Source organism: Pterocles gutturalis, unplaced genomic scaffold, assembly GCF_000699245.1.
Source record: "Pterocles gutturalis isolate BGI_N339 unplaced genomic scaffold, ASM69924v1 scaffold5539, whole genome shotgun sequence".
Lineage (NCBI taxonomy): Eukaryota > Metazoa > Chordata > Aves > Pterocliformes > Pteroclidae > Pterocles > Pterocles gutturalis.
The window spans coordinates 10,155-22,587 of record NW_010135611.1 but is presented as its reverse complement, the minus strand read 5'-3'; the positions used below and the strand labels follow the sequence as shown (position 1 = coordinate 22,587).

At 41.8% G+C, this 12,433-nt stretch overlaps 1 protein-coding gene across 1 annotated transcript in view; it reads right to left on the bottom strand.

Annotated features, from left to right (window-relative positions):
- The window catches only part of LOC104467976 (phosphatase and actin regulator 1-like), a gene marked incomplete at its 3' end in the record, with an annotated part of 67,206 nt that extends 55,754 nt beyond the window's left edge, over positions 1 to 11,452 (bottom strand). Inside the window, exon 1 of the mRNA XM_010081960.1 lies at positions 11,305 to 11,452. Within this exon, the coding sequence (XP_010080262.1) occupies positions 11,305 to 11,443 (139 nt within the window). The remainder of the gene's footprint in view (positions 1 to 11,304) is intronic.
- Between the last annotated feature and the right edge of the window lie 981 nt (positions 11,453 to 12,433).

Sequence of the window (12,433 nt, the reverse complement as noted above, 5' to 3'; positions counted from 1 at the left end):
AGCAGGAAGAAAATCAAACCCATTGTCAGCCATTTTCAGCACAAATAAATGTCATCGCCCTCAGGCAGAAGCGTATCTGCGCACTCTTTGGACCTTCCTCAGAGTCCTGCTTATCTATCTATGTACATCAGCTGTCAGTCCCGTGCTACTTCTAACTAAGGAAGTAATGAAGAGTACATGGAGACACAGCTTCCTGCAGGACACAGAGAGGTGAGGAAACTGGTGTTTTCAGCCTCAAGCAGTAGCTAGTGGCAAACATAAATTCTGTTTTAAAATAGGCAAGTAATGCTGTTAAGTTGAAAAAGTATGATTTACCACAGCAAAAGGATGACTTTCACTGCCCGTTTTGATAAACAGAATTGTTTGTGATTGCTTGATTAACTTGGAGAGACGCATATAGAGCTCTGAAGATAAAAAGGACCAAGAGTGTTAATTGTCACGTGAAAACCTTTTTAAGAGGAACCAAGGTCTGTGCCTTCAAAAATCTACATGCACATATTCAGATGCAAAATAAGAGACCAAGACACTCCATTTTTTCAGCCTAGAAACATATACCTGCTACTCCAGCAAGAACAAAAGGAATAGCGAGTGATGTTCAGTGGCATGGATTATTCTAGCACCACTTTTATCTACAAGTGTGGGACATCCTGTAGATAACAAACTATTCAGATGCAGTTAACAACAGATAGTATTATATCTTCAGCCTATACAAATAAATGGAAATAAAAATAAGTCTTATTTTTAACTACACCAATTCTCTTTATACAGATACCATACTACGGAACTGAAACATTCTTCTGAAAACGTAAGTGGTATCAAGAAAAAAAAAGTATAAACATATTCAGAAAATCTGTAAGTTTCTTCAAAATAGTGAGTTTAATTTCAAACAAGAATTTGAGATTTTTTTTCCCATGCTTTTGGTTTCCAAGACTTTCTTTTACAGTCACATCAAGTTTTTAATAATCCTTTTTATTACTGGAAGCCAAGATTGTCTCTGTATGACTTGACCTAGTGAGCTGCAGTTCTTAAGAAACCCTACACATGGACACAACGACCAGAAAAAAGAGGAGACCTGGTGAAACTGCAATTAAGTCCCGCAATACTTGGAATGTAATAATCTATAGGCATTGTTTGCAACAAGACTGAGATGGGTTAGCAGCAGAATTTGGGAGAGAGCACAACAGCTTCCCCTCTTTAGTAAATGCTCTAATCACCACCTCAGACTTCTTTTACCTAGTCCCTCAGGTCAGTCCAGAGCCTCTCGATCCCATCTCTTCTGGAAGCTCAGGCAGTTATCTGACTGACTCTTTTCTACACACTAACTCCTGTGGCTATAACATGGGCGCTCAGGAAAAACAATCTGAATTGAATTAATTCAAGGAGGATCACCAATGCCCCATTAAACACTTGCATGGACATTTTAATTCAAAACTGAATTGGCCTTAATGAATTAAAATAAAATGAATGAGCTTATGAACTGAATAAACATCCACCCAAGGGTTTATGGCAATATAACTAATCTGTTTCATATTTACAGTTTAAATAATTCAAGTTACAATGTATAAACAAGCCCTAGTATAAACAAGGCTTAGACCAAGATTTCTAAGAAACTGCTCTTCATCAAGCTATCTTTGATTCCCAATTCATAATCTTGTTCGCAATTCATAACCTGATTTTTCCTATTGAACCTCTGTACACAGGACAATTCAGTTTCTCTTTCTAGCAACTATTTATTATTCCTCAATATCTTAGCCCCAGCAGCCCTGGAAAGAGCTCATGAAGCTAATGGTTTTGTCTGGGTGACTACCATCCATGTTTCAGACCTCCGTGGACCGGAGATTCTCATCCCTGCTGACAATACCCTACACATCTAGCTGTATGTGCCCTTTTAATGAAGTTCATAGACACGGAAATAAAAGTGCAGCTACTGTAATTAAAAAAAAATGCCATCAGATTTGAGTCATTGGGCTGCATGTTCATATTACCATACCAACCCAGTTCCCAATCATAACACGGGTCAGACATCAGTCAGGTCACTGTCAAAGCAGGGCTCACCCGAGGTACCGCCACGCTGGCTTTGGGGCTTCCTGCTTAATTTCCCCCCTGTGGGAAACATCAGGCGAGAGCAAAACAGTATTCTAGGAGTAAAACTTCCTCAACAGCACTTCTGAGTGAAGGCATCTAACAAATTTGCCTTTTGGAGACTACCGGGCATCAGTCTCTGAAAGGCAGGGGAGGTTTTCCCCTTGCAGGATCCTGCAACCAGCCAGCATCTGCAATGAGAGGATATGAATATAGAATAGGAAGATATTAGGAAGAAATTTTTCACTGTGCGGGTGGTGAGGCAGTGGCCCAGGTTGCCCAGAGAAGCTGTGGATGCCCCATCCCTGGAGGGGTTCAAGGCCAGGCTGGATGAGGCTTTGAGCAACCTGGGCTAGTGGGAGGTGTCCCTGCCCATGGCAGGGGGTTGGAACTGGATGAGCTTTAAGGTCCTTGCCATCCCAAACCATTCTGTGATTCTGTGATCCTGCCAGAAAGGACCTGCAGCTTTTTTTGGTCACTGGGATAACCTGGTGCTTCAGCTGACCATGATCACTCAGTCTTTCTTCTGCCACAGACCAGATGCCTCATGGCTCGATGTCACTGTGGAATGTTACTTCTTCCCCTGCATCTTTAAAAAGGGCAGTAGAAACCTGAAGAATGAAAGCCAACAGGCTGAGAAATACTAATTAATTTCCATGCTTCAAATGCAACCTAAAAATAAAAAGCTGCTTTAACACATTTTGTTGTTAAATGAAAGCACTATAAAATAATCTGTAAGGACCCAGGCTGATGAAGACTGTACATTCATGAGTCACGGCAATAGCAGCTGAGGATATACAACAATTTTTTACACAAGACTGAGCTTCTTCCAAACATGCTTGTTCTCTCTCCTCTCAACCAGCTATTCTATTATTGCTGATTTGTTGGTAAAACACTTCTTAAAAGATCTCAAATGAATGTCATTCTCTAATCCATATACCATGCAGAAGCTTATGCTATTAAACAGCATCTATTTTTTCAATCCTTAAAATTTGCTGTAAATTCTCTAATGGATTAATTGTGTTATTATATTATTTTAACAGGAATGCATTGTTGTAGAATTATGTCGCATTATTACAGTTTGGGCGGCCTCGTATAATCTTCACAGCAGCTGGAAATGTAATTAGCATAAAACCCAAACAGCCTCATTAAACATCCCTTTCCTGTAAGAAGGGACACATTTAAGGGCCTCATCTCACATGTTCCATTACAGCTGCCATGGGGCTAGAACGATCCCAAAATGCATTTTTCAGTCCAGCTAAGCAAAGTCCACTTCTTAAACCCTGCAAATGTTCTGCAGCAGATCTCGGGAAGACACAGTGATGCTGCTCTGTAGTGGAATACATGCTCCTGGGGGAGCGATTATACCCCCCGTCTTTGAATCAGGAGCTCCCATTTAGCAGTTCAAGGACAGACAACTGCTTTAACTGCCTTCTGTGCACAGATTAGATCTGCCGCTTCCAAACGCATTTGAATTCTTTTAATCCGCCTAATATGACTGATCTAAAACCACTGATAATTTATAACTCCAGCAATAAAGAAGCAAACATCACTCACTGCTCTCCCTTGCTGTGGAACGCCTTCTGCCACCAGAAGCTTGGGGCTGTTTATCTAACCGCATGGTTGTGATTGACCACCGGGTTTAAAAATCTCTGTGGATCTTCGGTTCCATAGCAGTAAGCAGATACACAGGCTAGCTCTGCTCCCTCTATAGAAAAGAAATTTTTTAAAAGTTGCCTATAGTTTTGCACAAATTCTGGTGCAACTGCAGGCCAGCTTCTCAAAAGACATTAAGAAAATGTTAGTGCATGCAAAGAGAAGCTATGGGCAACCTGCATTTAGACTGAGAATATAACTCTCTTTCACTTCCAAAGTTAAGGAATACAAGTGTGCAATTTTGGATCAATGCAAAAAATAAAACTGAAAATGGATTTTAATTTTTTATTCAGTCCTTGAGCTCAAGCAGTGTAATATTTCAGCAGACTTAAAATACAATTGTTTCCCTGTCAGGTCATTTTATATTTGGAATTCAAATGTTTAGCTATACTTGTTAATATGTAAATCAAATTTGAAATGGAAATGTATATTTGAATAATATACTCTTCTAAAATTAATCTAGATTATACTGAAATATAACGTGCTTATTTCCTGGAATTTCCTTCAGATAAAAACATTTGCTTAAGTCAACATGCATTAATGAACAACCCAAATTCCTGCCAAATGGTGCTTTTCTTCAGAGAATAACAACTTGCACCTCTCTCAAAAACCCCCACAAAACAGAGGAAAAGAAGCACTGAGTAACTCTGGTTGTAATGCTCGATTTTTACAAAACTGGAGCTCTTTTTTGGAAGACTGGACTCGGTTTCACATCAGCGCCATGTCTTTCTCTTCTCCCACAATCTGAGTAACGATCAGTGATTTTCATCACAGCACTGACGCTCTACGAGCTGCCCCAGCACTGCAAAAATACCTCTCTGGGACCAGTGTCCGTATCGGCTGCTCACTGTCTCACACCGAAAGGGCTACTGGAGGTTTTGAACCGTCTCACGGATGGACTTTAACAAGGATGAGAACAGGACTCAGGGGTGTTTCAGGCTTCAGGGTAACTTCAGACCCAGCTACACTGCAGGGGAGACTCCGCTCTCTTTCTCAGCGCCGATTCAGAATTACTTTTCCAAGTCATGAGAATAAGAGGGTGAAGGAAGAAAAAAACATAATTACCTCAGTACTCCGACCTAAACCTAGAGATAGTTTGGCCTTAAAGTATAAGAGGAATTGTAACTGAAATATTCATACCTTTCACATGGGATCACAGTAGTTATTAAATTAAATTCAGGGAGCAGAATGGGACCATAAAGTACTTTAAAACACAGTTAATTCTTGCTAGCCAACAATCCAAACAAAACCACTGCTTTCAAAGTACAGGCTGAAAATAGGACCTTTGTGGATAGATTTCAATAACTTGGTAGGCACTTGGAAAAACCACCCAAAACCTCTCCCCGCCCCCAGACCACCTCCCCAAAAGTACAGGCAGAGGTGAGGGCAGGCATGTCTGCAGGCTGCTCCCTTACTTCCCCAGGAAAAGGCATCTCCCTGCCCCCAGACCACCTCCCCAAAAAGTACAGGCAGAGGTGAGGGCACGCATGTCTGCAGGCTGCTCCTTTACTTCCCCAGGAAAAGGTGTCACCAAATAGCACCAGTAGTTTAACAGCCCAAGAGTTTTACATGAGAAAACATGAGTGGCAATCATTGGCAAAGCAGAAGGGAGTAGGAAGGCTTAAGAGCAGCACTGGAAACACATTACTAAATTTCTACGGATCAGAATATTCTGGAAAACAACGTTCAAAGTATTTACCTATTGCAGTTAGAAATAACCAGTAGTAGGACTAAAACGATCTGGGGATGGTTCATGAATAGCAGTTCCTCTAATTGCACAGATTTACCACATTTTGTTTTCTCCTTATTACTCATCAGAAACATTGAAAGTCCTTGCCTAAGTGTTGCCAAATTTAAACAATCCCTCTTCTGACTGGGAGACTTAACTTACATAAACACATTGAGATATGAATTTTTATAGAGCACTTTTAAAAAAACTCTGGTTGGAAAAACCAAAGCACTGAGGCCTAGCAAGTGAAAAAAGACAGCATTTGAGCATTAAATGAATGATGGCTGTTTTAATGCAGATTCTGGGAGTGGGGCCACTAAAGGCTGCATGAGTGGATTTAGGTTTGGCACACCAAATTTTCTTTAAACAGTTTGAGCGTGAATCGAAGTAAATGGAAGAACATGCATGCCCTCCCTAAAAAAGCAAACTGAAGACCTCCAGGTGCTCCATTTTGTGGCACTGCCTACACTACTGGGCTTTCATCTTTAGATCCTGAGAGCAGATCTCAGCTATTTCAGTTCAACAGAGTAACTGCTAGCAAGAGAAGATTGTCATCCTCCGTACAGACAGCTGTTAAGAGAGTCCTAAGGTCCTTGGGCAGCAGATCAACCCACGAATCCACCCTGAAAGTCCTAGTCCCCCAATTCCACCTTCCCCAACCCAACCGATGATGGCCACCTCACACTGATTTGCCTCTTGGCTCTTCTGATGTCCAGGTCCGCTTTGTTCAGCCTCAGTCTTTATCCCTAAAAACTCCCCCCTGCCCTACACCCTGAGACAGTTTCCTGAACACCAACCTCTACAATTTTACACTAAGCAAACAAAGCTTTAAATGAAGTAGGAGTGAGACTTGCCTTTTCTCAGAAGGGCACCCCAAAGCATGAGGCTAGGAAGTCACTGTCACATCTTCCTTAGGCCACAGAACAGGACATGGCTTGCTAGCTCAACCGTGGGTTTTGGGGATGGGAGCTGCGGCACTAGAGGACACATCCATCCCCACTGTCCTGTGGAAGGAGTTGTAAGTATTTCTAGGAGAGAGACCTGGTAAACGAATGAAGGGAGGTTTCAAAGTACCTAGGAGGAATGGAAAGCCCGAGTTTAACAGATTTCCTTTTCTTTCTTTAGTATGACTGACTGTCTCAGACAAGCTTCTACTTAGAGGGGTGTCATTGTCATAGAGCTCTATTGTCATAGAGCTGCTCTGGAGCTTTCTTGTGACACTGGACTTTCTCTGCTCATTGCACAGGGTGTCTACGTACCTAACCCAAACATTGCTGAACTCCTTGCCTTCCCTACTTACAACTGAGTTTTCTCCACACCCCTTAACTTCTCACCATCTCCTGCTTTCCTCTTCTCAGTCCAACCAGTTTCCTCCAAGTACAAGTTAGATGATCCCTCCCCTCCACTCTGCCTGAGCACCGCAACTCAGGGAGCAAGGATGGGGGAAGACAGACACACCAACTCTTTAAAATGAAGGTGAGCAGAAATGTCAAATGGCAAAACAAGACATCTTCCCCCTATTCAGCCTCCTGCAAGCAGCTGAAATACTTTTTATCTGAAAGATTGCAGGCAGTTGGCTCTTGATGAATACAGCGATAAAAAAACTTCAATAATATTTCAAGTAAGCCCAGAACCTATCCTCCCTCAGGCTTCTTTATTTCAGAAGCACCTCCTTCTCCAAAACATCGCCAGGAAATGACATCTCACCAGCACGCGCACAACACTGCAATAAAACAACAGCACACCCAGGAACTGTTTTCAAATTCACATCAAGGCAAGCAGAACAAGATCAAAGTATTAAAAACAATGACAGAGGTCTGGCTGAGGAGATAGTCAGCTTTCTCTTTTGCTCTCTGCTTTGCTGATTCTCAGAGAGCCCGGAGTGGCTTTAAAAACCTGTGCAGCCTCCTGGAGACATCCCAGCTGCATCCAGCCAAGGAAATGTGCTTGGGCAAAGAAAATCCACTGTTTCTTCCTGGCATCTTCTGCCATAGGTCAGACTGCTCCTTATCAATTAAAAGAAACCATCCCACTAACTGATATAACCCTGCCATTTAGAAGTTTGCCTGTGCTCCCAAAGGTGGAGCTGTCAGCTTTAACATACTGTTCATTGCCGTGAGGGGCCTTTGGCCCTCCGTGGTAATCAAGGTTTCCACGCTTTCTCTGCAAGATGAAATTTTAGGCGAGTTAAAAAAAAAAAAACTACACCACACTTTTGACTACAGCACAGATAACATTGTGGCTGAATTTAATTTCTTTGTCTAACTCCCTGTATATATAACTTCACTGTCAGGAGCATTCATATTGTACTGTGGGAGTTTCAGCATCCATCCAAGAACTCTCATTAGGACCTTCTGTGGTGAAACGATTTGCAGTCTCGACACCGAAAAATGCGCTGTGCTGGAGGAGCTTCACTTCTGTCCAGGAGGAGAATTACTGTGAGAATTAACTTGTTTCTCATCCCCCTGTGGCACAGTGGTGCCCCTCACTCAGTACAATCTCCCTTCCCTTTGCTCTGAGAGCGAGCCTGTCTACAGATGGAGCCCACCTGCCACTCGTGTCCTGAGCAACCTCCTCAGCACTCCACCTTCCAGCAGAAGAGGTTGCTCAAAGCAAACTCCTGATGTGGGCTCAGCTGGCGTTTACCGTCTGCAACAACAGACCACCCCGTCGCATGATCTTTTCTACCTGTTCTGGTCACTCTACTAAATACCTGATCGTGATGCTCACAGACAGACCAACCACAAGGCAAAGGCATTAGATGTCTGCATCAAAACCCGCGACTTGCACCTTCATGATTAAACCAGCGCCAAGGCAGCCTTTGAACCTTCCTGCGTAGTCGCTACAGGGATATCAGAGCCAACGTGACCTACAAATACATAAAGTCTATGAAACACCGGCATCGTTCTAACCTTCTGGTTGTCAGTGATGACACAATAATGAAGACAGAGGATGGGGGATTTGTTATGCTCAAACATCATGATGTGAGTATTGATGTGCTGAAAGAAACCATATGTAGTAAGTATAATATGAAGATCCTCCATCAATCAGATTACGGATTTTCTGTCTCATTTTATGCAATTATCAGGTGTCAGAAAATAACTTTTCCCACTGCCAAAAAGGGTTTTTTGCCAACTGACCACTGAATTAATGCATTCATCTCTGAATAATCAGAGCTTTTAGTCTGATAAAGATACGGATACAAAATGTTAGCACTTGGAAATCTCAAGAAAAAAGCAACCTTTCAACCTCAAATATCAGCCTGAGACTCTCTTTCTTCCAGTCCTCTCCCAGAAAATACCCCCATTAATTTCAAAGGAAGTTTCAACAGATAAGGTCATGTGTTTTGATCCTTACCTCTTTCCACATTTAAAACAATTGAATCTATTGTTGCAGCAAATAAGAGTCTAATAAAATACTTGTATTAGTTATTTATTTTTTGATAATTATTGATGTTCTATGCAGGTGGGAAAGCTTGGTTGCATGCCTGTACGACACTAATAGGAAATATATTTTTTCAAAGCATCACATTTATCAGTGCATTAGAAGAAAATAAGCCTGTATTAGGAAGTTTCATGCTGGCTCTCATTGTGCTGCCTCATAAGCTTGTCCTTTGATTTATTATAAAAATTAAATATATTTTCTCAGTGAGATCAGAGGTATTAGATGAGAGGTCATGGAAATGCTGGCAGAAAACCACTAGCTTTCCAGTTCAAAATCTTTTGTATTACACATCCTGGGCTCAAGCAATGCTGCTGAATTGCCGGTCTGGTAGGATCCTGGTGGATTCCCTTTCGCCAGGCTCAGGGATTCTGGAAACCGTGGGGTCCCCAGCTCTGGTACAGTCCAGAAGTAAATCTCTCCCAGTGCCTCCTGCAGGGTGCTCAGCAAATTTGACATCCCTGTCAATTTTGCTGCAGTTAGTGGCAGGGGAGCTGACAAGAATAACAATTTTGCAGAGCAGCTGCAGGATACTGTTAGCTTACTAGAAATGATTTTTTTTTTAAAAAAAAAAGGTTTTGGATTCAGCTGAGATCAAACTCAATACTGCAATCGTCAAATATTCCTGCAACCTGGAGACCTGGCTTTTAAGTTAGTTCTTCAGACTCTTGCGTCCCTCTTACCAGGGGAGGAGATCTGCTGGCATGTCTGGTAAAGCTTCCTTCTCCTCTGGGAAAAGGAAATATATGTTTTTACTCTGGTTTTAATCACTGTGTGCTTTCCAAATGTTTTGGTAAATGGGGTAAATCTATGCAACACTTCTTGTAATGCCCAGAGAAGACAATGCAGGCGCATTGAAATCAGCTTCAAACTAATTAGCCTAGCCACAGCGCTATGCAGCTCAGCCCCAGCTCCCCAAGCTGGATAAACCATACAAATAAATACTAGGCAGGCTTTTGCAATCCACGATACATCCCAAATTGCCATGGTTAACCTCCTAGTTGTAACCAACTAACTCAGCATCCCCGAACTAGCTTCAAAATAGTTGTCACCACAGCATCCATGTTATCCCTAAGAGCTCCATGGTTTTCACGGAAATCCTGCTACACTGCACTTTGGTTATGACTGATACAGAACATGAAAGACAAGCCTTTTGTTTTGCAGAAACATGTCATTTCTGGTGACAATAGCTCCTCAGCTGTCAAGTCAAAAATACAATCACCACTCAGAGTAATTCAGTTGTCTATTCCAGTTCATTAGTCTCTGCCTGACACATCAGAGAGCAGCTTAAACAGCACGCAGTAAAGAGCACCTTCAGGTGTGCACCCTGAAAACTCTCATTCTGCATTTAACCTCATGCAAGAATTCGCACTTAGCTAAATGAGACTTCTCGTGCAATTATGGACCATTTTCAGGAGTACAGGCTTTGGGGTGCCAGAAGGTACAGCCAAGTCCTGCCTGAAAGCTTCCATTGTGCAATAAACAGGTCAGGGAGCAACTGGGCTGTAACTCAAGACTCTTCTGGCACTAAAAGGTGCAAGATCCTCGTTGCTTTCTTTCTAGTTCTAGTGAGAACAATAAGAAATCAGAAGAAAATTCATGTTTTCTCACAGACAATCCAGGCTCAAGACTTGCAATACCACATGTAGCAATTATTAGTCATCACGGAAGAACAAAGGAAAGAAACCTTCTAAACACAGCTTGAAAACAAACACGCCAGGTACAAGCTTCCACCACATGCATCAGTGCCTGGATCCGGGATTCTTGCTCAGACCATTTTACAATATAAAACCCCGGTTTTGCAGTTCTCCACATTTATTTTTTAATAGACTTTTTAGAGTCTTAAACCAGGAGCGTTAGCAAGTGATGGCAGAAGGAGGGTGGGGCAGGAAGAGAGTTTGGTTTTTCTCAGAAAACAAGTGACACATCTTTCCTGCCCAATGGAACAAATAATTTACAGTTAGCAAGCCAGTCAACACAATGTCAACTCCTTTGTCATACATTTTTCTCATTCTTCTATTGGCGCTTAGAGGAGTTTGAATGTGGCTAAATCCTCCACTAGTGTTGTCTTTTTATACTGCCATTTCCTTTACCCATAATCTGCCAAATCAATGTTACAAGATTTCTCCTGGGTTACCCTCTAGCTGTAGTGGCCGAACCTGAACAGACAGTTTTGGCGAGCTACCGCTTTAACTGCAGTGCACCAAACATGTTGTTTTGGGTTGTTTTTTAAAGAAAAAGCTGCTAACAAAGATCTCTTAGAATCTGAGAAATCTCTCCGAGGCAAGGTTCAACAACCTTAAAAGACGTATAAATTGGGCCCTCACTACGAATTTTTAGCCTTGTTGAGCAAATAGTTGCAGATTATAACAAACCGACCCGACCGCGACTATTACCTGCTGAAGTGTGCTTAAATTTTTCACTCTTCTTCTTCCTCCATTTCCACGGCTTAAAAAGCCTTCCAAGAGTGGCAAATTTGCTTTTTCTTCTGATGGGAGGCGTGTGGGTCCCAGGTACCAGAGAATCTGAACGCATTGCAGCCAGTCTTTCCACTTAAAGGCAAGAAAAGGAGGGAAAAAAAAAAAAAAAAAAAAAAAAAAAAAAAAAAAAAGGGGGGTGGGGGGGGGGGAAGAAGTGAAATAAATGCTTTAATAGATTTTCAGAGAACCACACAGATGGTCAAAATTTTCTGTCCCTACAAAGAACAGTAAAAAAGGGAGAAAAATCGTAGCGTAGTCTTTATTATTTTAATATTTTTCACCTTTCAGTGGATCATAATCCAATGTAAAGATCAGTATTAACGATCAAGTTCAACAGGAATATGGATTATTACAATGGCAAAGTTGTAATCTTTAACAAATTGTTCTGCATTGCTCTGGACAGCTGGCAGTCCATCCGCCAGCCATTCTGGGGAAGTGTGACAGTGATTGGGGAAGAGAAAGCTCCAAAAAATGATGCAATACTGCTTAAAAGAAATACTGCAAGTCTTTTTTACAATGGAAAGAGACATTTCCGTGAACTAATATCTATCAGGAGCAAGGACCCTGATAAATGACACCCTCTGGTATCATTACTGTGTCCATTAAAATGGTCTGGGTTACAAAAGGGGCTGCATTAGGAATCTCCTTATGACAGAAAGGGTGCCAAAAATTCAGAAGGTTCCTTCCAGTCCCACTTTTCTGCCCACCCACGGGCATACCAAAGGGATATAATTTCCCCTCCAATTCTTCTATTTATCTTTTAACATAGAGAGTTGAGGAATTTAACGGAGTCCACAGTTAGGGCTGAATTCCCTAAGGGTGTTACAGGTTTTCACTTAGCTTCTGTTGTTAAAAAATTCAGCTTTCTGCAACCTTTAAACTGTAATACATCATGATAGTCTCAATACTTAAAAAAAATCTGAAGAATTTAAATTGTCCTTCCTCCCAGATGACAGCAAGAGAAGTCTGGCAGCGGTCACTTGCAGTTACATTGCGTGGTCCCCCACCCCTCACATTTGCAGGGAAAATATGCTGCTAGCTTTGA